The sequence below is a fragment of the Epinephelus moara genome, chromosome 16 (assembly GCF_006386435.1).
Source record: "Epinephelus moara isolate mb chromosome 16, YSFRI_EMoa_1.0, whole genome shotgun sequence".
Classification (NCBI taxonomy): domain Eukaryota; kingdom Metazoa; phylum Chordata; class Actinopteri; order Perciformes; family Serranidae; genus Epinephelus; species Epinephelus moara.
Window position 1 is genome coordinate 37724483 of NC_065521.1, and position 24628 is coordinate 37749110.

Consider the following 24628-nt stretch of genomic DNA (forward strand, 5'->3'; position numbering starts at 1 on the left):
GGATCATCCTCCACTAGTGGCAGAAATTATATACATACATATACATATATATATATATATATGTATATATATATATACCTTTCAAATCAAAGTTACAAAAGTGTTTTGCAGTCATTTTTGTTTTAAAACAGTAAAAGTACATAATGTGTTCCTGTACTGATATGTTAGGCCTCGGTGTCATTTTAAGTGACTCCTAACTTATGGTTCAGAGAGTGTAGGTTTCACTTTCCCTGCTACACAAAATGGCGATAGTAGCCATGTTGGTTGCGCTAGGTTGTTCTATTGGCAGTTGAGCATCGCCGTCAGTTTCTGTCACGAGGCCGCATCAACCGTTAAAGTTTCACAGTGATAACGTCGTGTTGTCGGTCGTTCAGTGCTGTGACACTCCGTCCACCTATTGGCCTGATAGGGCGCCATGACACTGTTAACAACGGGATACAATGCAGATAGGCCTTATGGTAGGAAAGAGGCTGATAAACAGGCGACAAGTGTTTGTAATTGCGACACAGCCGCCATGTTAGTGAAACGGTATCTTGTGTATCGTAACGGCGTGTGATAAACGGCTGGTCACGAGTTTGATAGTTGTTTTTAATGTTTCAGTAGTCACCATTTTGAACGTTAGATAGTATAACAGAACAAACCAACAGTCGCCGTATGTTCAGGCAAGATAATGCTATATTGGTGTTGCTATAATGTTAGCTTGTTCATCGACGAAAAACGCATTTTAACTACCATTAGCTCACTTCTGTTCCAGTTAAGTAAGGTACCGTTAGACTGTATTGCGTTTGCCTTTATTTCATCACTATAACATGTCGCTACCCAATTTATAGGACAGTTCTTTTAGAGGAATAATTAACCTAAGCATTCCTCGACGACGGCCTACCGTTACACCGGAAGCGGTGAGCTAGCATGTTCGTCGCAAACTGAAGAGAAATTTGTTTTGGGTATTTTCTCTGCCGTGCAGCGCTAGCATCGTGTTAATGATTAATTATTAATCAAACTGCGATAACCTTTAGGGGGCGAATGGTAGGTGTGTCAGGCCTGTGCAGTGGTGTATTTTTTAGAAATAAGACCAGAACTGAGTTGGCTTGGTTAACGGCTTTTTTCCCCGAATAGCTGTAGATTGACGAGATATGTATTTTTACATTTCAGTGGAGCAATATAGCGGAATATTAGAGTATTGGTGTTAGTCTGTGGGTACGTTGTGTTCACTTCGGCATGGGTGGAGGTTTCATAATCCCGGGCACAGAATTATTCGATGTCCTATTACGGGACGGCCTCCAGCATCGGTCGTCCTATGCAGAGCCGGGCTTCGGGGGCAGCAGGCCAAGCGTAGGCTTCGGGACGTCCCTCCTCCTCCTAGCAACGCTCTCCGGCTCCTCCTCAAGAGGCGTGACCAGTCTGGACGATCTGCTTCAGCCCAATGGGCACAAGCAAGAGTCAGTAGGAGCATCCCCGGTTAGGTAAGTCAATACACGGTCAATCTATTATGTAACGTTATACACAAAACCAACCGCTTATATTGTATTGAGACTTTTTTTTGTTGTAATAAAAGCGGTTAGCGGATGATACACACAGGGTGATGATGTTACAGTCTTTATTGTCCTGGTTTGTTGTAAATCCAACCTTGTGTAGGCTCCCAGCACAAAGACCGGCAAACCCACATTGATAGTAGCAGAATGGATAGGGAGCCGGGAGGTTTCGACTTCCTCATCTGACTGCCATTGACTTCAATTAGTTTATCTATGTCGGCTGCTGTAATAACGTGCGTATGCGTGGTTAGTCACCTGCAATTACAACGTCTGTAACGGCTGTTGGAATGTGAATGCATCACTTTTTGCTTCTTGTTTGAACACAGTGTTAAAACACAAATATCCCTCGTGAGATCCTCTGCACCATGCACGAAATTAGTGACAGACAATCCCTGACAATGGAACTGCACATGCCGGTCTGCGTGGTAGTAACTGTACCACTTGTGGTGCATTGTATTTGTTTACCTGTAAGTAAAGTAACATGATCTGATGTTAAAGCTCAAGTGCCGTTGTCGGTGCGTGTGGTGCACTGGGGAACATTCGCGGCAAAAAAGTACACCACGTGAGGGAGGGGAGGGTGCATTAGCAACGTGGCTCGTGTCCTGTACATTCAGCCATAGCTCAGCTCATAATGTATATATGACAAGAAAACAGTCAGATACAACCAAAAGATGCAGACGTTACCATTATTTGACAGAAAGCACTCAGCTTTTATCATCCACTGTCAGACAATAGGAGATTAGAACCCACCCACTGGGACAGTATCATCCCCTTCCCCCACCCAGGAAGTCAGTGTGGGGTAGGGGTAAACCATAGACTGTATATATAACAATATGAAATGTACCTTTTTAAGTTTGGGAAGGTCATGCATGACAGAAAAACTAAGCTGGAGATCATAGCCTGTATGTCAGTGTTGAATGAATGATGTAGGCCAGTTGGTGGTGGTGGTGTTGGCTCACGCATCCGATGTGGGGTGCACATTTAAACACAGGACTTGTACAAAGCTGTATAACAGATAAATATAACAAACCAAACATAAGTGTAATACAAGACAGTTAATTAAACACTCAAACATTCCATTTATTTACAAAATAAAATGAGATTATGTCTTTTTTTTTGCATTCTTAAAACTTCCTGCCAGTGTCTAATAAGAAGTAATATGAGACACAGTGAATTGGGTGTGGTGGTTAAAGATAAATCCAAGCAGAGAGACTTGTGATTTAATTATAATAATTGGGATCAAATTGCTCATTATTAGTGGATGGCCTGAGACCTGTACTACGAAGCAGGATTTGAAGTTAGCGAGGTAACTTCAAGGTTAACTCTGGGTTTTCAGTACTACGAAGCTGGTTCTGTATTTTTCAGGCTAAATCACCATGGTAACTTATGCTGAACAGCTAACCCACTCCAGAGCAGGTTAACTTCAGAGTATCGGATCACAACCTGTCAACAACCCGACCTCTGACCAATTAGATCGCTTAAGAAAAAAGTATCCATGGACAAATGTCTGAAGAGACAGGTTAAAAAAGAAAAAAGAAAAAGAGGAGCCTTTACTCTTTATTGTTGTAGGTCATTAGAATCGTTTCATTGTTCCAGGGCTCTGTTTCCATTGGTTTTAAACAGATCTTCTAACAAACAGAGATCATCTACAAAACCAAACACATGATTTTAGCTGTATTTTAACTTACGCATAGTTTACTTAGGTCTGCAGTGACTGGACATTGCTGCTACTTTTACACTCTGATTCATCACTGCAGCTCAGAATAACATGAGACATCTACGTGATGAGAACTAGGATGAAACAGATAATATTTTATTAGTAAAATAATCCACACACTGTTAATTGGCTCCTGTTATTGTAAATGCCACATTTCGGTCAGGTAGACCTCATCAGTCATTAACTACAGGTTACTTTTCCACCTGCTGCTACTGCATTGTAGGAACATTATTTGAATTGTTTTATGTGACATATTCATCATCAACCAACTCAACAGCAAAAAATACACTATACTAATGTCACATAGGCCTGTCGCCCTGTGATACCTGCATGTAATTTAACTATCGGCTGAAGTTTAATTTTTGGATAATGTTTAAATCTTTTCTGTATTTTCTGTTTTAGGATTACAGAGTATTGTTTACATCCCACGCCACTGACATGTTACTGTCCCACAGTCCCAGGCACTTTCAGTACTGTTTCATCATTCATTGTTCTGGCGATGTCACTCGTAATTAACACCCCTGCCTCTTTCACATGAATGCGCTCGTGGCTGGATAGGAAAACCCAGAGTTGACTGAACTAGTTGATAAGCTTTGTAGTACAGGTTATTCAGGCGAAGTTGAACTGGCTTCGTAGTACAAGCCTCTGGTCTATCTCTGAGCCACAGCCGCCCAACAGTCAAAATTTAAAGAATGTTGTGATTTTATGTTTGGTGTAGATCAAAATGTAAAATGAATTATATTCGTAATAATGAGTTAATGATGATAATAATGCTTTTGTTTATGAAATGATTAATTTTAGTTTTCTTTCTTAGACTGCTGCAAGATGGAAAGCACAGCGGTTGTGACTCCTGAATCCTTCCGTGATAAAAGCAGCCGCTATTATGTGGTGTGCTGGATCAACAACCTGCTGAAGACCAACTTCAAAGATGTGCGGCAGATGGGTTCAGGTGATTCATCACTATGAGCCAATATCAGTGTTTCCCCCACATGCACTTAGCAGCAGCACTGCTTGAAAAATGTCCTCGGGCTAACACTTCATATAATGCAGTGCAACGGTACAGCGGTACCTTTGTGACTTGTCACTAAATGTATTTTATTTAGAGTTAAGTTTCACACATTCATGTTCATACTTTCAGATATCAACCTTATTTCACTGTATTTTACTCGCACATTTCCTGCTTCTACTTCACATTAAAAGTTTTCCACCAGCAAACTAGCAGGAGGCTTTTATTGTGAAATGGCTAAATGCAATGTATTTGTCACTTAATTGCTGTGAGAGTCAGTGGGAGATCTTAATGAACAAGTAGAAACAGCCACAGTGAGCTGTTAGATGAAGAGCTGTGTGTAAAAAAGCCTGCACCACACCAGCATAGTTTGAATGGTCATGGTTACTCACAGCCCAGCTCTGCACAATACTCTCACTGCTATTGAAAAACAACACAAGAGTGACTTTACTTCAATTTTCACAGACAACACTTTCTGATCTGTGTTTATTTTCTGCATGATCCCTCAGGGGCGTGTCACTGTCAGATCATGGACTGGGTTATTCCTGGCTCTGTTGACTTGACCAAGGTGAAGTTTGATGCACAGGGTGAGGATGACTGTAAGCACAACTTCAGTCTCCTCACTGAGGCCCTCAGCAAGAGCGGCATCACAAAGGTATGTACCTTTTCTTTAGCAGAGTAGATTACAGTTTATTTAGAATACTGGTAAGCAGACCTTGTACCTTAAGATAGAGCAAGGCCAGCTGTTTCCCCCTGTTTGTAGTCTTCATGCTGAGCTAGCCACAGTCTTTAATTATCTTCTCATGTGTTGATGAAACTGTTAAACTATATCCCTGATGTTCAAGATGAAAATTATATTCATTTCTAAATTTTGTCATTTATTTTTCTTGGTTTAGTCGATTCCAGTAGAGGAGCTCATAAAAGGGGATTCTAAGAGCAACTTCGACATTCTGAAGTGGTTCAAAAATTTCTACACCACAAAAGGGAAAAATGAAGAATATGACCCTGTGAAAGCTCGGAACAGCCAGGATATCAGCCCTATTTTTGTACCTCCCGAGGTGCTTAGAGGTATCTTAACATTTTCTATCTCTGTGATAATAAAATAAGGCGGCACATTGTGTTTCTGTCACCACATTTATAGTTACTGTGCTGTAATAATGTTTTTCTCTCACTTTGTTAGAGAAACCTAAACTTGAATCAGGCACAGAGAAGATCAGCACTGCAAAGACTAGAGAATTCCCTTTCTCTGAAACGTGGAAGGACATGTTTGATTGGGTTGAACGCAGTACTTTTGGAGAGGAATATACACTCTGCCGCTCTTGCAAGAAAAACCTGAAGACATATCAGAAAGGCGTTTTTGAACTCAGGCGACATGAGGCAACAAACAAACACAAGAAAAGGGCACATAATTACAGTGGTGTTGGCCTGCAGAGTAAACCCTCTGCTAATGGTGATCAACTGTCCAGACTTGCAGGCTGTAAAAGGTCGTTGCAGTACTCCAAAGACATTGGATCTATTGGCCAACACACTCCATATAGTGTGTATATTTATGAAGGGAATACCCTGGGAGAGGATGACGTTGCCTCTGTGGTCCTTATTGGGTATTTTGATGTTGAAGCCTCCAGGCACTTCATCAGATTCCTTGATGCTCTTCGGTCAGTGGATGGTCAAACAGCACCAGCGGTGGTGGAGACCTTGAAGAAATTTGGGTTACACACAGATAATCTTGCCGCTGTTTATTCTGATGGTAATGGTGCAGCCTCTGAGCAGATCTGCTCGCAGCTCAGGGAACTCAACTCGAACATAGTAGCCTTTGGAGGGCTGAATGCCATCACGGATGCTGCTTGTTTTGCAGGTGTTAAGGAGCTCAACAGTCTCCAAGATTTGATGGTAGACATCCATGCCCATCACTCCTCCTGCTCTACCAAGAATAACATCCTCGAGGCTCTTTTTGGCTCAGATACTAATGTGGAGGGTTCATCATTTAATCTCTACAACAGCTGCCTTATGCTCTGCCTGTTAGTCTCAAAACTCTTGGAAACATGGACAGATCTCATAACGTACTTTAAGTCTTGCGACGAGGGTGATGACAAAGCCAAGTTAATCTGTTCCCAGCTGCAGGATCCCAAAGTCAGGGCAACATATATCTTCCTGGAGCAGGCTCTAAAGCCTCTGCTCAGTTTCCGAAAGCATCTGCAGACCCAGGAGGGAGCTACCCGGGCTGATATGCTGCTCATCCTAGAAGAAGCCAGTAGGCTGCTGTGTACCTACACCTCCTACTTCCTTCATCCTGAAGCTGCAGTTCGCTTCCTCAAAGAACGCGATGCTGACATCCTGAAGGACAAGAAATTCCACCTGTCCAGCCCTGAACTCAGTCTGGGCGGGAAAGCTGTGGAAGACCTCCTGAATGAGCCTGAGGCTACAGAGGTTCTACCACTGTTTAAAGAGGAGGTGTTGTCTTTCTACATCGGACTCACAGGTTGCATTGCAGAGAAGCTGCCTCTAGATGATGAGGTGCTCAGGAGCATAGCTCAGCTGCTGAACCCGCAGAGCAGGGTGAAGGTGACTGGAGAAGTGGTTGGGGAGCTTGGGACCAAGCTGGGAATCTGCAGCTCCCCTGAGGAGGTCAGCCAGCTCACAAGTGAATTCCTTGAGTATCAGAAGGCTGAGGAGAGAGAGAAGGACAACTCAGCCGAGGTCTCAGTAGAGAAACACTGGGCCAGCGTACTGAAGGACACCAAGCCGACCTCACTCTTTAGAAAGCTTGTTTTGACCATGCTGTCTTTCCCCTGCCCTCCACTTGAGGCTAAGCAGATTTGTAAGGTATGTAAATTGAGGTGCTGTATCAACATCTTTTGTCTGTGTTAAGTTTTTGTGTGTTAAATTCTTTCTTGGCACTTGCTTTATTTCATTTCTCAGGTGCTAGAGAAAGATGATGATGCTGCACTGTTGTCTGAGAATGAAACCTTAACAGAAAGTGAGTTGGAAGTCACGTCTGACAGCCTCCTCTCTGACAACACCAGCAGCACCCCGATTCGCACTAGAAATAAGAAGAAACAAAGTCCATCTGGTAAATTAAACAAGGAAGTTATATTTGCATTAAGTCAGTGCATTGGATCCCACCTTATTCACACCTTTATCTTATTTTCTAGAACTGAATGGCCTTAATTTGAGGCCGTGTGAAGTCCGCCTTATAAAGATACATGGTAAGTAAAAAAAATGTTTACTTTAATTTGCAGAATTTACACTTTTTAAAAGAAAAATTCCAAATATGTTATTATGAAACTGTAATTTAACTGTTACAAATCTATTCTGTGAATTGAAGTACATTTTAGTCGAGCTTGAGATGAGTAAAACATACAAGCCTTAAAAAAATATTTTGTAATGAGCATCAGGTTGTGGATCACGTAATTTTCCAGAATTCCAGTTTTAACTAACATGTCAGAAACACTTTAACGTACTAAAATACTTTTTGTTTCCTTCCGCAGAACATGCTGGCGAGAATGGCACCCCGTGGAAAGAGGTAAAAGATTGTCAGAAAGAAACATTGTGGTGAAAATGGCTTTTTAATGACAAGTAGGACTCGGTTGTTCTGAATTCAAATGCAGCTGTGATGTCTGTTATTTGACCATGAATACGGTCAGCTGTACACACACACTGTAAGTCAGAACAACACAGAAACATACTTTGGCTGCATCATAATTCGCTCTTTGTGTTCCCTCTCATATACTAACAGTCATTTTGCCTTCTGCGTACATCTTTATTTTTTATGACAAACATTATCACTGATATGATGCGGTGCAGTCTATGCCTAAAGGAAGGCAAATATATGTGTTTTGATGTGCATTTACATGTGCATTATATTTGAGTGTGTAATGAGAGTGTGTTGTCTCTCAGATGGCCATTAGGGGAGGTTTTGGCTGGGAGAGCAGCTTGCGCCAGAAGCCTCAGGCCCGTACAGTGTTTCAGGCTGGTGTTAGCACCTGGTCCAGCCCCGTAGGTGCTCATAAGAAGCCGGAGTCCCAAGATGAAGCGGTAGGTATACTCAGTATACTACCAGCTGAAGCTTTCATGCACAGTAGCGCAACATAAATGAGTACAGCCATCGTCAACTCTCTAAAGACGGATTTATACTTGTGCGTCAGCTCTATGCAGAGCCTATGTCTTAGCCTACTCACATGGCATACGCCGTTGTGAGCATTTATACTTGTGCGGTGGTGTGTCTGTCACTCTGCAGTTACACCTCCAAAACGAGGCCAAAAATGTGAATGAGAGGGTTTGTTATTTTATACTAGCTATAACAAGAGCATCTGGCACAATGACAAGCATGAGTATCTGATTGTTTGATTACATCTAGGGCTGAAGCTTGATAGCATTTGATCAAATCTAAATCCTTTTGAATAAGGCTCTTATAGACTGTGAGATTTTAGCAATCTTATAAGTTTAGTGCTGCCTATGCTGTGGGACATGGATCTTATAAACTTGGGTATGACATCAAGTTTGACATATGCAGACTGTAGGATGACAACGCCTATGACAGATTACACTCTACAAACATCAGTGTGCGTCATCCATCTGTGACGCTGTAGGGATAAGAGAAAAATGAAAACAAATATGATTCAAGCACTTGCTATAGTGGCCTTTATGTGTGTCAAAAAAGTCTGAGGAAGAGGATGATAATGTGATGAGGTCGTGGCTTGGGAAAAGAGGCTAACTAACATTTGGCATTGTCACACTGATCAGTGCGTCATTTCAAGCTGCATGTCTGTTGGTTAGAAGATGTAGGGCCTAACAGCCGTCACACAGTTAGATGGTCACCCCAAATTTCTGGCACTGTCAGAGTTTTATCTCAGGCTGTCTTTGATCGCAAGACCATGATAACGGCCATCCTTGAATCCCTCTCACTGTGCAACATAGGGCCAGCATTTTAGAACCACAAAACCACCAAAGATATCACCACCTTTCTTTCACTTTGTCAACTTTCATCTGTGACAGTCCACAGTTGCACAGTGTATACAAGGTTTAGAACACTGAAGGGAACTTTGAAAGGAACTTAGGTTCATTTTGTTACATTACTATGTTACATTTAACATAAAATAAGCACGTCTGTTCTGTGAAATGACTGAGTGATGGACATCAAAAACACTTCCTGGGTGGATTACCCTTTAGACTCTGAGCTTAACAAATGAAAACATGAAAAATGCAACCATCAGAAGCCGATCCCACCGCTAACACACCAGCATTTCAGGTTCATCAGTCACTTTGTCCACGTGGTGCCTCCTAATAATAATAATAATAACAAACTAAATGTTCATATCTGAGCAATGATGAAGGGCTCAGCTGCTTCTTGTTTTTCGCAAATTCTCTTCTCCAAGTCACCTGAAATTAAATTAAAAAACAACTATGTAAATGATTGGTGGTAAATTTAGAACTATGTACCATCAAATGCAGTAATAGTAATGCATTTGCTTTTTAAATACACAGATCTTCACCTGAACTACCTTTTATCTTTGACTTAAATGTTTTGACTCTATTCTAAATGTATTTGACTCTCAGGCAGAAGAGACACCCAGTAAACCCACACCAAGACGACGACGGAAAGAGGCCTACCAGGTAATGTAACACCTACAGAAAGGATCCCACAATGCAGTTGTTCCCATAGTCTGCCAATCAAACATCATGTAGTAGAAAATCTTTTTCTTAGATGAAAATATAGTTTTGAATCATCTGTGCTTTTCTTTGTTTTTTTTATGTCTCCAGGATGGGAAAGGGTTTCCAACAGGAGAGCTGGTGTGGGGGAAAGTGAAGGGCTTTCCTTGTTGGCCTGGGATGGTGATGCCTTGGAAAACCAAGTCAGCTCCCCCAGGAATGCGGAGGGTGGAGTGGTTCGGAGACGGGATGTTCTCGGAGGTTAGTAGATGTGCTTGAGCTACAGAAACACATGACATCTTGAACTGGATTTTCATGTCCTCATTTTTACCTGTTTCAGATCTACACCGAGGGTCTGATGCCATTTCGTTTATTCACTAAGTGCTTCTGTAAAAACTCCTTTGCCAGCTTGCCCGTCTACAAGAAAGCCATCTACCAGATCATTGAGGTAAGAAACTAAAACTGTAACTAAATCAGAACATTGTTACACATCCTGTTCCTCAAATTTGATTTTTCTGTACAAGTTCTCAACCTACACATCCTCTTTGCAACTTTTTTGTCGCCCACCAATGTAACTGTCACGGGTGTGGTCTGAACCCACTGGCAGCACAGAAGACAGAAAGACAGTTTGTAATAGTCTTTAATGAAACCACTTGTCATTGTGAAAAGTAAGAGTGAGAGTTAATTTGTTGGCTCGGAACCTTCCAAGACACAAGTTTAGTCCAAAGCACTTGGTGTAGCACACCGAAGCAGAGAGCAGGTGAGTCAGTGGTGTCCACTGGATGCACACAAATGGCCAACAGTTCAAGTGTGTGTAGCAGTACTGTGAGGGAGCTGATGGGAGGCGATGTCAGAGCTTTGTGACATGGTGTGTTATCCTGCTGGAAGTAGCCATCAGAAGATGGGTACACTGTGGTCATAAAGGGATGGACACGGTCAGCAACAATACTCAGGTAGGCTGTGGTGTTTAAACCATGCTCAGTTGGTACTAAGGGGCCCAAAGTGTGCCAAGAAAATCTCCCCCACACCATTACACCACCACCAGCAGCCTGAACCGTTGATACAAGGCAGGATGGATCCATGCTTTCATGTTTTTTACACCAAATTCTGACCCTACCATCTGAATGTGGCAGCAGAAATCCAGACTCATCAGACCAGGCAACGTTTTTCCAGTTGTCGAATTTTGGTGAGCCAGTGCATGCCTAAATGCAGTGAGTTGGGCATTTTTTGCAGAGTCATTGTCATGTTTATTACAAATTCAGTAATATCTGCTGCCTTACGGTCGACACACAGCTTCACTCACTCACCAGGGCAGCTCTGGTCTGTGCTCGTCTTTGCTGTCTGTGGCGCAGCAGCCTCAGTGTTGATAGGAGTGATGTGTAAACCATCAGACAGTGCTGTGAACAGGATGTTGATGCATCTGCATCAGAGCCAAAGTAGCACATATTTTAATTGATTTATTTTATCAGTTATCAGATAAAAAAAGAATCCAGTAATCCTAAAAATACTGAATATTGTGGCCAGTAATTGCTCTACCACTACATCAAAGATATTTCATGCATCACGGTGTCAAGCTGATTGCTCCAAAACTCTGTGAATGTGTTAACTCAGTGCCAGGAAATGTTCGTAATCTGCAGTTGGCAGGTGAGCGATGTGGGAAGTCTTTTGCTGCGGCGGAAGGAAATAAAGAAAAAGAGCTGAAGCTGATGCTGGAATGGGCCTCTGAAGGATTTCTGCCAACAGGACCTGAAGGATTCGTTCCTCCTGGTAGGTCCACATTTACAAACATTTGCTTATTTTTTTAATCACTAGATTTACAGACGCCCCAGATAGAGGCTGGTTCAGACAGTGTTGCTGTATGTGTAAAAACAGTTCCTCTTGATTCCATCTTCTCCTGGTCTTCAAGATGCTGGTGCACATCAAGATTCTGACTCTGCCGTGTCTGACAACCAGCCCCCTCCAAAAAGGAAATATGTTTTTAAAAACAAGGCAACTGCTCCCGCCATCATCTACAACAGAGGTACGTATTTTTGTCCATATTTATTACACGTACCTGACATCAGACTCTTATGAAAACAAAAAAATACCTCCTAGATTCAGTCATAGCTTTTATGATAATTTCATCAGTGTTTTCGGTGTTTGAGATTTGTTTTAATATTGTTCTTTACAGAATCAATAAGAGAAAATGTCAAAGGGAAAGGCAAAACAATTGAACGTAAGTTTTGTGCGAGTATATTGAATAAGTTTCTGATTTAAAATCTTCTTTGATAATAATCATGAAATTCTTAATCTTAAGGTAACGGTTTGTTATTTCAGATTTTTGTTTGTCTTGTGGATCGACTGAGATTGAAGTGCAGCACCCTTTGTTTGAAGGTGGTCTTTGTCTAAGATGCAAGGTAATCTAATAACCCAACAATCTATCTCTGTCTGCTGTAGGTGGTCTGCTTTCCTCCATCCCAGCCCAGTTTGTGAATGTCTAACCCCCATCTGAAACACAGCTGCCATTAACATCCCAAATGCTGCAAAACGACCTTGTCACTTTTTGCAGGAAAACTTCTCGGAGACACTGTATCGCTACGATGAAGATGGCTACCAGTCGTATTGCACCGTGTGCTGTGCCGGCTTTGAGGTCATTCTGTGTGGCAACGCCAGCTGCTGCAGGTAAACACTGCTCAGCTGTTATACTGATGTTTATTGTTTATCACTGAAGCCTTCGGTGTGATTTTCTTTAATGTTTCAAACCATGACACACAAATCTAAATTGACAATTCATATCAACTTTTAATGCAGATTTAGTTTTGAAACACTTGAGAATGCCTGCTGAAGATGTTTTACTTTGACCTCCCATCACCATACAGTCCATTGTGAATAGCATCAGGTGGATCAGAGTCCAACACTGTAGCTCCCTTTAGATAAAATCAAGGCAATTGCTGCAAATTGGCATCATGAAAGAGGCTCTATACAAAATTTAGAACGAATGAGTTGTCTGTGTGGTGGTGGTGGCTTAGCTGGGGGTTAGCAGCTAACAGTGCTAACTCCATAAACAGTGTGAACTAGAAAAGTGCACCTAGAGTGCAGATCTCCATCAGGCGGCTGCTGGAGCTAACTGTGGCCACATTGGACAATCCTTATAATTCCAGCAGATAGAGTACGGTGCCTTTCAGAAGCGTTCCAAAAGCTAATCACCATTAAAACAGTAAAAAAAAAAAAACCAAAACATTTAAGTACATAGCCTTCTTACTCACAGAGGGTGGAAGCACAAACATCAAGGACAAAGCAACCCAAAACAACAAAATCTGCAAGTCTACAAAATCGGGCAGGCAAGCTTCTGAAACTTGTTGTGGTATTACACCGTGTGGCGGATGAACAAAACCAGGTCACAGCCATGGTAGGTGGTGGAATTGCCACTGCAGCTCCCCTAGTCAAGATGGCAGTGACAATAAGAAAAACAATTGACTCATTCATCTCATATCATGCCTAACTGTAGTGGATCCTTACATGTCAGGTATGGAATTAATCTGCAGATGCTCTGGTTCAAATTGCCAGTCCAAACCTTTTTGTTAATGTCAGTTTTTGAGCCATGACGAAGGCTAAATTTTGGCCTGCAACAAAACTGGTGACCCCTACTGGCTGGTTAAGAGGAGTAAGGAGTCAGCAGTTAATCATGCATTAAATAGTCAATAAAACTGGCTTTTCATCAATTTTGAATCACTGCAACCCCAAGAGGTCCTTCAGCATACTGTCAGAAATGGGAACACAAAATATTAGGCTGATTGGTCCAGTAGTTTGTGAGATTAGCTACAGACAGATAGATACACACAACCAAACACTTGATCCCCTCCAGGCTTAGTGCTAACAGCAACAGTGCTGATGGAGCTAACGGTGTCAACCGAGACAGAACCGGAGGATGGGTAGTAACCACCGTATGAGGGCAGTGCAAAGCGGCAGTGATGAGCTAGCCAGTGGGAAACAAATATGTGCACTAATAATCACGCACGCAACAGGTCTACCACAACAAACTACAGAGAAGCTCAGATTACAACACAAACAGACGTAGTATGACTTCGTTCTCTGCTCAGGAAGCCATTACTCCACTAAATCTGGACACAAATAGTGGTTCACTGCTGCACTAATGCTCTGACTGTGACATACAGAACTGTTAAAGGTATGCATAATTAGCTGTTTGCAATGTACCCATAAATTGTACAGACAGCTATCACCGGATGACTTTAATACTTAACAAAACTTAAATATTTGATGGTTCTAAGGCAAGTTCTGGAGTTATAAAGAGCATTTTTATATGATGTCTACGTGGGTTTATAGGCATTTGTTGTTGAATGAACATCGGAGTTCCATCATTTTATAAAGTTCAACTTCTTGCACAGTTATCATTTTCTTTTTCACATGTGTGTTCTCGGGTGTTTTCTGTCTCTCCCAGATGTTTCTGTAAGGACTGTCTGGAAATCCTGGTGGGACCAGGAACCTTTGACAAGGTGAAAGATGTTGATCCCTGGAGGTGCTTCATGTGCAATCCGTCACAGTGCAAAGGAAACCTCAAACTCAGACCAGACTGGAGTGTCAAAGTTCAGGACTTCTTTGTCAACAACAGCGCCATGGCGTTTGTACGTACCACACTGTATTCTCTCAGTGCACAGAAGTACACACACACAATCACACAGGCATTAAAGTTTATATGACAACATGGTTGAGATTAATAATTTAAAAAACGGAGATAGTGTAGCCATCAAAGTTTATGAAAAAAATCTGTAAAAAGTAATGTCACTCTAACATATATATATATATATATATACTGTATATATTCTCTTAAAACAGTTAATTTAAGGTGTGTCAGTTTGATAAATAACTGAAACAATTAAGCAAAAAAAATAGTTTCTATATAGTAACATTGATCGAGTAGTTCAGTAGTAATTGTTGCAGCTATTAGAATTATTCCTCTCATGTTTATTGCAACCAAAGATGAAAACATTACATTTATTGATTTGTTACATTTCTCCACATTGCAAATATTTGTACATGAAGACGTATCTTAATATGAAAGTTTCACAGCTGTCTGTTGCTGAATATGCTGTTATATAACTAATCGGTGCAGCTGTACTCAAAGTTGTGTCTTTTATTTTTAATTACAGGAGCCCCACAGAGTTTACCCCTCCATCCCTGCTGATCAGCGCAGACCAATCAGGGTGCTCTCACTTTTTGACGGCATTGCAACTGGTTTGTTCATTATCTTACATGACACCGCATCTCTTCTCTGTGATGTGTTGCCCATTCCATAGGCTGTAAAAAAGAAGTGGAAGATTCTTCCAGGTCTGAAAAGTGATGCCAATGCAAAAGTGCCTTAAACCTGTATTCTTTCTAATGTCCAACAGGGGGCGACTCCATCGGTTACAAAAAGAAATCTGATTGTTTAGAGGTCTACGAGAAAATTACCCTGCTTCTCACTTTATTTATTATCTCAGTAAACATCTTCATGGTGACTTAATGGTCTCTGTCGCTAGTTTTAATTCTTCTTGAATACAGCATCATGTTTATTTTGTAAATTATGGTCCCATTTAGAGTAAAATAGAGCTTTACACCTGGTATTAACATGCGTGTTGGGTGACAGTTACATGACCACCCATCACTTTGCCCTGTGGAAGGAGCCGATTCAACTGCCAGCAATATCTCCAGCTGTACCAACACAGCAGCTAACATGACAAGTATGCTAGTGAGAGTGTGGATGTAATAACTGTGTGAGGGGCCCTTTGACCTTTTAGCCTTAGTGACAAAAGCAATGACAAAATCAGCACCCAAGTGGTCAGCTGGAGATGCATGATAAAACAGGTGTGACTGGCGATGTGTCTCAACCCTCCACTTGTGTTCAGATCACCAATACACATCTTAACACCAGGTGTAAGCTGGCAGAGAGACAATAAGCAAGGTATGCTTTATGCTACCTTGTGATTGACAAGTTGCCACCATGGTGATGTCCTCGGGTTCTCAGGCAAATCCACCCTCCTCTACTCAACAGCTCCAGCCTCTTGTCCAAAAATGGTCACTTCTGGCTTCTTCTCAAAAAAAAAAACAGCTGAAATGCCAAACTCGGGGCATCAACAAGTGATGCCACAGTGGCTTCTTTAACTTCTTTTATACAGTCTCTAATTTTAATAATGGAAATGGTAATGGAGTTTACACTACATAAAATGTGTATCGTTCTTACCTACTGTTGTATCTTGACAGGATACCTGGTGCTCAAAGACCTGGGCTTCAAGATTGAGCGCTACATTGCCTCCGAGATCTGTGAGGATTCAATCGCTGTGGGGATGATCAAGCACGCGGGAAAGATCGAATATGTAAACGATGTTCGTAGCATCACAAGGAAACACGTGCGTACAAGCTGGAGTACATGTGTGCTTCACTAACCACATACCTGAACTCAAGCGACATAAGCTAAACTATTCAAAGATTGTGTCAGTTCAAAGAGACTAAACTATATGAAGATATGAAATTAAACTCTGTAGTTTTGTGTTGCAGGTGGCTGAATGGGGTCCGTTTGATCTTCTGATTGGAGGCAGTCCATGTAACGACCTCTCCATGGTCAACCCTCTTCGAAAAGGATTGTTTGGTATGCGGCCTCCAAACTTCTTTTTAAAGGCATTTTGGTAGCTGAAGGGTAGCAAACAAACAAGGAGTGCCTGATAACATACTGGCTGAAATAAGGGCTCAGCACATAATGTTCTGTAATGAACCTCTCTGTTTGTCTCTCTGTTTGCCTGCAGAGGGCACTGGAAGACTCTTTTTTGAGTTCTACCGCCTTCTGACCCTGTTGAAGCCAAAGGAGGATGACGACCGCCCGTTCTTCTGGTTGTTTGAGAACGTGGTTTTCATGAGTGCCAATGACAAGTCAGATATCTGCAGATTCCTTGAGGTGATTTTATTTGATCACAGGTGAAAGTATCCTTTCAGTCCGATGGCAGGAAACAGACTGCATTAAACTTTATTGTTCTCCCTCTTTTTCAGTGTAATCCGATTCTTATTGATGCAATCAAAGTCAGTCCTGCTCATAGAGCGCGCTACTTTTGGGGAAACCTTCCTGGCATGAACAGGTACATACTAAAACACAATCTTATTCCTTCTCCTCATGCATATTCTCACATTGGAAAACAAAAAACGAGTTCTTTAAAAAGAAGTGTTCCATTTACATGCCTGTCTGCATTTCTCTTTAGACCTCTTGCCTCATCTCTGGATGATAAAGTGGGCCTCCAGGACTGTTTGGAAGTCGGACGTGTGGCAAAGGTAGGAGCATTTAAGCCTGTTTCCACCAAACACTTTTGGTATGGTACCTTTGGAACCAAAAGTAACCCTTCAGACATGGTACCTAGACCCTGGCGTTTGTCACTCACTGCTCCGTCCAGCACTCACTGTATTTCCTCATTATCTGTGACACAGATGGAAGTCTGCACCTTGTTTATCGTCCACAGAACGAGGGTGCACGCCGACATTTTCTGAACAAAATAAAACAGGCTGCAGTGAGAGTCTCTCTCCATGGGATATTTAAAAATAGCGGGTTTGCACATTTAGTCCTTGTCAGGCAAGCTCGGGTTTAGTGTTGCTGTGTAAGGAGTGAGGATTAGAATATATGCAGTTCACATAACCTGGCAGAAATTAATATAAATCAACACCTGGAGATCCACTCATTACTAAAAGTGTATGTCATATAAAAACAAATGGAATGGTCAGAGTTGTCAGATGGAATATTTAATGTGTGTTGATTGATTCAAGTCGTCATCTCATGCATTGAGTAACATTACAAGTTAACGTTCCACCTTAAAAGTTGCCGGCAGTCGGCCCAGTGAATGAAGTTATTTTTTCTCAGACTCCAGCTGCTGTGAGAGGCAGCAAAACATCCTTTCATTTTATAGTTACAGTTTACTAATAAAACTCTCCACAGTATGAACAGTGGTTACATGAGCCTCAAAACCAGCCACAACTCAGCCCTGAGCAGAGTGACCGTCCTCTATTGACCAATCAGACTGCAGTGTTCACAGCTCCACCTTTTAGTACCAGATCTGTGTGCTAGGTACCCCAACAGAGGGGGGACCAAAAATGGGGACCGTACGGAACAGTTCCATTGGTACCATCCACAACTTTTCACATTGGAGACGAAAAGAAAAACGTACTGAAATTAACTGAACCGCACGGTACTGCTCAGTGGAAATGGTCTTTAGTTTACTGTGTATATGATCGATAGTGACAGCTCAGAAAGGAAAGCGGGCCGTCCATTAATCAGAGCGTTAGAGGTTCGATTTCTGGCTCCTCACAGATCGAAGTGTCCTTGGACCTCAAGTTGCTCACAGCATATTAGTGCAGTCTATTTACCATTTAACCTGAAGTGAGTACACTCTGTTGTTGTTTGTTGTTGTTGAAGCAGCCACATAAACAGGAAAGCATGGTGTCTGCGGGTCTTTAAAAGTCTTCCAAAGAATTCTGTTTTCTCAAAAACTGTGTCTTAAATATAATTACAAATGGCAGCAATGTCACTTTGAAAACATTTTTGTATCTGATTACAGGCTGTTGGGAGATCTTTTATGTTTATGAACTAAAAGTGCGACTGTCTTAACCGTAGATTTTGTTTGTAGGGCGCTCTTCAGTCCCTTATTGTGGAGTTTCAGTCATCACCACCAGACCTATAGCAAACAGTGTCAGTTATGCAAGCTACAGTAGCTAGGAAACTCATTGTTTCATAATTTTAGCATAAACTTTAACTAATCATTTTAATCGATTAGTCTCTCTATCATAAAGAATTATTGTTAAATGCTGCTGGGAACCACTGAAGAAATGTAATATGATAATAAATAATGCTACACCATACTGCCATACTGGTTTTCAGTCATACTTTCATACTATGTCCTGTTTGAAACAGGTATAGAGTTGCATTCTCTGTGGTATTAAAGAACAAACAACCTGATTCTGATTTGTCGTCTTTCCCTGCAGTTTGAAAAAGTCCGCACCATCACAACAAAGAGTAACTCTATAAGGCAGGGGAAGATGGGACCACTACCTGTCTCCATGAACGGCAAGGAGGACTACCTGTGGTGCACCGAAATGGAACAGTGAGCATTTCTGGAAAATATATTTTTTGCAGGCCACGTCTGGGTTGTGACCACATATTTTGTAATTAACATTTTCCACTTGGTCGACTCTTTCAGGATCTTTGGCTTCCCCAAACACTACACAGACGTAAACAACATGGGCCGGAACCAGAGGCAGAAAGTCCTGGGTCGCTCCTGGAGCGTTCCTGTTATTCGTCACCTCTTCGCCCCGCTGAAGGATTATTTTGAATGTGAATAACGTCTGTGAACTGAACAGCAGCGGTAAACCTACTGCCTTATCCCGCCCTGCATAACTAGGTAGTTCAGACTCTCCTGTCTTTTCCTGAAACTTTTAATTTAGTAGTTTGACTTTTAGAAGGATTTAATCATGAGCTACTTTTAATCCTGTGAGTTGTCAGTAATCTGTGAGCCACTATCACCAGACACTTTTTAATTTTTTTTCAGGTTTCTTTTGACAAATTATGTTACTGTTATCAAAAAATATTTTTGCTCCGAACATGGACCAGAATCACGAAGCAAGATCAGACGGTTATCCAGCTATCTTTGGGCTCAACTCAGGTTTCCTGTGTCACGAAGCTGGTTCACCTGTAATCGGGAATATCACCTTGGTAACCTGCCAACAGCTCCATCACTGACCAATCAGCTGAGTGGAAAAATTATTCATTCCTACAGGATCCTGACACAGGCCTTTTTTACACAGGGATACAGCCATAGAGGTGTAATGAAGACCCCTCATTACACTGCCTATGCTATTTTGAATACAAAACCAAACAACACCAGCATAATGCCGCTCTTGAGTGTGATCTTAGACAGCATGCCAGTATTCTGGAAGCAAGTGGACATTTTCTGCTGCTCTTTAAGCTAGCTGCTAACTCCTGCTAGCTGCATTTTAAATGTCCTGACGGTGTGTCGCACACACAACACGTCATCAAAACGTCACATCGGTTTTATCCTGCTGACTGTTGTACACAGACATCAGTTTGGCGCTGTTACTACCTCCGCTGTAGGCTTAAAGGCGAGCCAACTCTGTTCTCCTCATTCCATGATCGCACCTTTTATACAGAACGGCGAGGTGGAATAACAGCGTGACATTCTGGCCTTGAACAGGCAGTGTGAAAAGGGCTACTGAGAGTGCAGTGAAGCGATAAAGCTGCAATAGAGACATTTTTATAGAAAAGTATAATCACTTTGCCTACCATAATAATTATAATAATTGTAATATATGTAAGGCAGCAGGAAGAGTTTTAAATTAAACTGGTTTTAATTATATCACCAATCCAAAATAGCTCAATCATCATTGGATGAAATACCTTCTCATTGTTGTATAATGATAGATTAATATGTTTGTATTGATAACCAGCCTCATGATACTGGTTATTCAGGATCACCATGTTAGTAACCCAATGAGAGCTGTTGAACTTGCTTCGTGGTTCGGTCCTCAGGTCTCTACCTCAACACCGATTTAATGGTTAAAAATCGACAGTTTCATTTTTTATCCTGTATTTAATTTATGAATATGAAATCTTTCTACGTGATTGTGTTTCTATTTTCTATTATTTTATTACATAACCCTACCAGGGGTTTTAAGTCAAATCTAATTATGTTCATCATTAGCTGTGATGAATGTTAATATTGTTTTTAGTAGCTGATTTTTTAAATATCCTTTTTAATATGTTTTTTATCCTAATTACATTCATCTGACTGTAGTGCACCAGTGGGTTTCAGAGTTACCGCACTGGGTTTGCATTGGTGCTAACATTTTTACTGTTTAAAGCACTGCTAATTGATACCAAAAATATGTTCTGTCTGCTCATTTAGAACAAACAGTTGTGAGTGTTTTCAATATTACTGTAATAAGGACAAGAGTGCAGAGGTCTGACAAACATAGTGAACAGTGTCTTCTAATGTAGGAGACGTATAGGATCATTACAATGTTTTTGCACAATTCTCACCCCAAAAATGGCGATGGAGGCTTTTAAACTTTTTACTTAAATAGAGCAGTGAGCCTTGAACTTGTAACCAGAGGCCTAACTGTGTATCAGGACCAACTGCTTTGTGTTTCATGACTGTCAGATCCAACTGGTGCTTCCTTTAATGTTTCTTTCTGTCACCTTGGACTCTGAAAAGTTGGATTTTGGATTTTAAACCACTGTTTGGACAAAAACAATCACATTGTGATGGGCAGATTATCCAGTAATGAAAGCAGTTGTTATTGGCTGCCCTGCTACAAATTTTGTTAACAGCAGTAATGTTTATGTATCATATACACAAACACCATTGATGTGGTCCGTTAAATCTCAGTGAGACATGAACCATTAGTCTGCATGAGTGTACTTTTGTTTTGTTAAAATGTTTGATATTTTTTTAATGAAACCTTTTTTAAATTCTTTTAAAACATCAACAGTACTGTTCAGGTAGAGCTAAACTACGATTTATGCTCACCTGTGTTTTCATTGTTTAAATGGATCATGTTATCTTTACTGAAAATTACAAGGAGCTCTATACGATATTCAGAGTGTATCTGTGATTCAGTGGTTGTCTGCATGTGGCTCTCAACATGGAGGAGGCTGAGCCGGCAGCTAGCAGCTAATGGTGCTAACAGCATGAAAAGTGCTAACAACAGCAACGGTGCTAACAGAGCTAAAGACCTTCGCACACAGAGTCAGTTTTTATCATCTGTTATCTTAGGAAAAAAACAACCATTGCACACTGATTCTGATGCGTTTTATTCATTGTGAAAATTCGCAATTCGTGACGACGTTAAGACACCTTTGCCTCTCTCCACTGGAGTTACCTATCTGACTGTCTTGCATTTTGCACCGCAGCTGCATGAAGGGGCGGAGCTGTCCTCCACATTCTGTCTGCAGTCCACACCCCTCCTCCTCTTCATTATCATCCACCTGAATATTACTATCTTACCTGTTGAAAGTGAGCTACTTGAGTTATGAAATGATTTTGTGCACCCCGTTCCTCTGTCTTGTTGCAGCTGAGTCCCACCGCCACGTTTTCTTCACTGACTCTTGGTCAAACGTCTCTGAAGGCCCTAACGGAAGCAAAAAACGCAGAAAATCGAACCTGTTCCGAAATCCTAAATGACAGACGAAAGTTCAAACGTGATTGACACATGACGTATTTATTTTTAGAACAATTTTGGACAAAAGAAAAACAGACTCAGTGTGCAAAGGCCTTTACAGTGTTATCCTGGGGGGAACTAGAGCATGGGAGCTACTGTCCCAATATCAGCGCTAACCACCGTATGAGGGCAGTGTGAGGCCCTGATCACACAGAAAGCTTTTTGCAGGTTGGCGCACTGCCTTTTTTTATTGAATACCACCAGCAAAAAAAAATAGCTTGCTTCGCCTTTTTATTGTCGCCAGGCAACCACAGACTCACCTCCGTATTCTAACCTTCCCGTGTCATCAATCTACAGGGAGAGGGTACTTGCTGTAGCTCTGGCTGAGGGTGAGAAGCTGTAAGCAAGTAGTTTGTTGGGCACAGGGAAACGGAGATCTGTGTGGGTACATGAGACCCTAAAAAAAGAGGGTGGATCAGGGGGAGTACCACCAGTTGGTCCAGGAGTTGGTCCTTGATGTTGGCGTGAGATGACATGGGGCAGTACAGAGCGCTCCGGCAAAAACGACATCGCAAAAACCTCAAGCAAAAAGCTTCATTCTCATTAAAAACAATTTCAAAAAGTCGCCTCCAGCTGCTGAAACACTTTCTGTGTGATCAGGGCCTCAAGCAGCAGTGATGATAGCCCATGGGATGAACGTACATGCACTAACAGGCATGTGTGGCTGGACCATCTGCCACAACAAGAGACAGAGAAGCTCAGATTACATCACACACAGATGTAGCATGGCATCATTCTTTGCTCTGGACGCCATCACACATCCATATCTTTACCAAGCAGATTGTTGTTTGCTGCTTCATTAATGCTCTGAATGTCACATAGAGCTCCTTAAACATATTGGTGCTGCGTTCATTATGAGTCACTGTTAGCTTCTCTGTGGTCGACCACACATCTCTGTATCTGTTCACTGCATGTGGTGCAGTTACATAGAGACATGCATTACAGACAGGCAGTGATGTGGTCGACATCTTTGATTGACTTTTGATTCCTGATGGTGCTCTGCTAATGGTGCTAACTTTGCATGTACAGTTCGGTTGTGGTTTTGTCTTTTTTTTTTTTTTTTTTGCCCTCTGCGTTAAATTGGAAGCAGCTGAATGTGAACATGTCTTGTAGGCTGTTATGCTGTGTGTTGTTGAATGAAAAAAAAAATTAGCTATTAGTTATTATTGATCAGCTGCTGCCTGTTTTATGGGCCAACATGTTTTTTTGTTTGTTTGTTTTCATTGATTGATTGTTTTTTAAATTTCTACCAGTTCCTAAATTTAGCCCCCCACCCCCCCAAAAAAATCAATGTCTTGTCTATAACATTTAATTTTGGCTTGTTTTAATACCTAATTCATGACTAATTAAAACGTAAATCCTTGACGAAGTGCCCTGGACCCCTGATTAAAAATCAATAAATACATTATTCTGTTCACGTAGTTTATTAGGACATTAGGTTGCAGATCACTCCGAGCTTAGTGGTGTTGCAACATCAGCGAATAGAATAAAATCTGATCTGCATCACATCTGATTTTTTTTTGTATCAAGTTATTAAGCATGTCACAACTGAAGGTACTTTTACTCTACCACAAGAGGTCAATGTTCTCCACAGTGCTGCAGTAATAATATGGGATGTGTTGGGAGAGAGTCAGTGGCTTTATGTTGAGCTCATCAGCCTCCTGTCACAGCTGCAGCTCTTTAAGATGGATGTGTTTATATGGAGGTAACAATGGTAACGTTATTTTACCAGGATAATCTATTCAACATCAGTGCAGCTTTCCAGGGAGTTCTGGATATCAAATCAAAAACTTCAGTCCCGTTTGACAGCCTGTAGACAAGTTTATTCCAATTAAGACCTGTTAAACTGATTCCAGGTGTGACTGTAACGCTGCAGGCCGCTCATGAACACAGTATTTAAGGGATTTCCAGAAGATGTTGGTTCCACCTCTCAAATGCCTTCACTTCCAACCACATGCATCTGTTAGTGGTCATGACACCCACCTTAACAAGTGTTTCAGGTGTAGAGGGGCAACATGATGCACAGATTTAAAGACCACTGTCAGTACAGGGCATTTGCAGAGGGTCGCACTGGTGGACGAAGTACTCAGATCTCTTAGTCAATAAAAAAACAGCAGTACAACAGTGTGAAAATATTTGGTTACAAGTAACACTCCTGCATTCAATACCTTACTTAAGTAATTTCACTTAGTTAATTTTCACCACTGGAAGCTTGTCAAACCTCATGAAAACCCTAAGAGCCTCTGCTCCACAGTAATCTTAGTGAGTGAGGACAATTGAAGGCAAGCAGAATAATTAAGGTTACATTCTTGTAGTGATTGAGTGAGTGGGTTTCAGTGCATGTCCTCTGTCCTAGTTATTATAACAATAACATGTCATCTAGTTGGAATTTTTTATAGTCTTCATTAAAAAATATAAAGATTTTTAGTTCATAGTATCTTTAAAAATTGAGTGGTCACTTTGAAACTGCTGATATTTCCC

The 24628-nt window shown here is 41.4% G+C and overlaps 1 protein-coding gene across 2 annotated transcripts; it reads left to right on the top strand.

Moving 5' to 3' along the window:
• The first annotated feature begins 1280 nt into the window (after nt 1–1280).
• On the top strand, nt 1281–23215 carry dnmt3ba (DNA (cytosine-5-)-methyltransferase 3 beta, duplicate a). Of its 2 annotated transcripts, XM_050063992.1 has the most exons (26): nt 1281–1463; nt 4064–4198; nt 4765–4910; nt 5152–5323; nt 5436–7078; nt 7175–7325; nt 7408–7461; nt 7744–7778; nt 8153–8290; nt 9812–9868; nt 10016–10165; nt 10245–10352; nt 11542–11671; nt 11811–11924; nt 12075–12119; nt 12221–12300; nt 12453–12565; nt 14343–14526; nt 15052–15136; nt 16142–16287; nt 16436–16526; nt 16681–16829; nt 16922–17007; nt 17128–17197; nt 18896–19014; nt 19111–23215. In XM_050063992.1, the coding sequence occupies exons 2-26, from the start codon at nt 4075–4077 to the stop codon at nt 19250–19252; spliced, it is 4332 nt and encodes a 1443-aa protein (XP_049919949.1). In that variant the 5' UTR covers nt 1281–1463; nt 4064–4074; the 3' UTR covers nt 19253–23215. The 2 variants fall into 2 exon arrangements, with proteins under 2 accessions (XP_049919949.1, XP_049919950.1); XM_050063993.1 differs by lacking the exon at nt 8153–8290 and having other exon boundaries at nt 1306–1463.
• Nucleotides 23216–24628: the final 1413 nt, after the last annotated feature.

Coding starts and splice junctions, on each gene's coding strand:
- dnmt3ba (XM_050063992.1), top strand. CDS start 4,075: ATGGAAAGCACAGCGGTTGTGACTCCTGAATCCTTCCGTGATAAAAGC. Junction 8,291..9,811: donor CGGAGTCCCAAGATGAAGCG/GTAGGTATACTC, acceptor TTTGACTCTCAG/GCAGAAGAGACACCCAGTAA. Junction 19,015..19,110: donor TGGTGCACCGAAATGGAACA/GTGAGCATTTCT, acceptor CGACTCTTTCAG/GATCTTTGGCTTCCCCAAAC.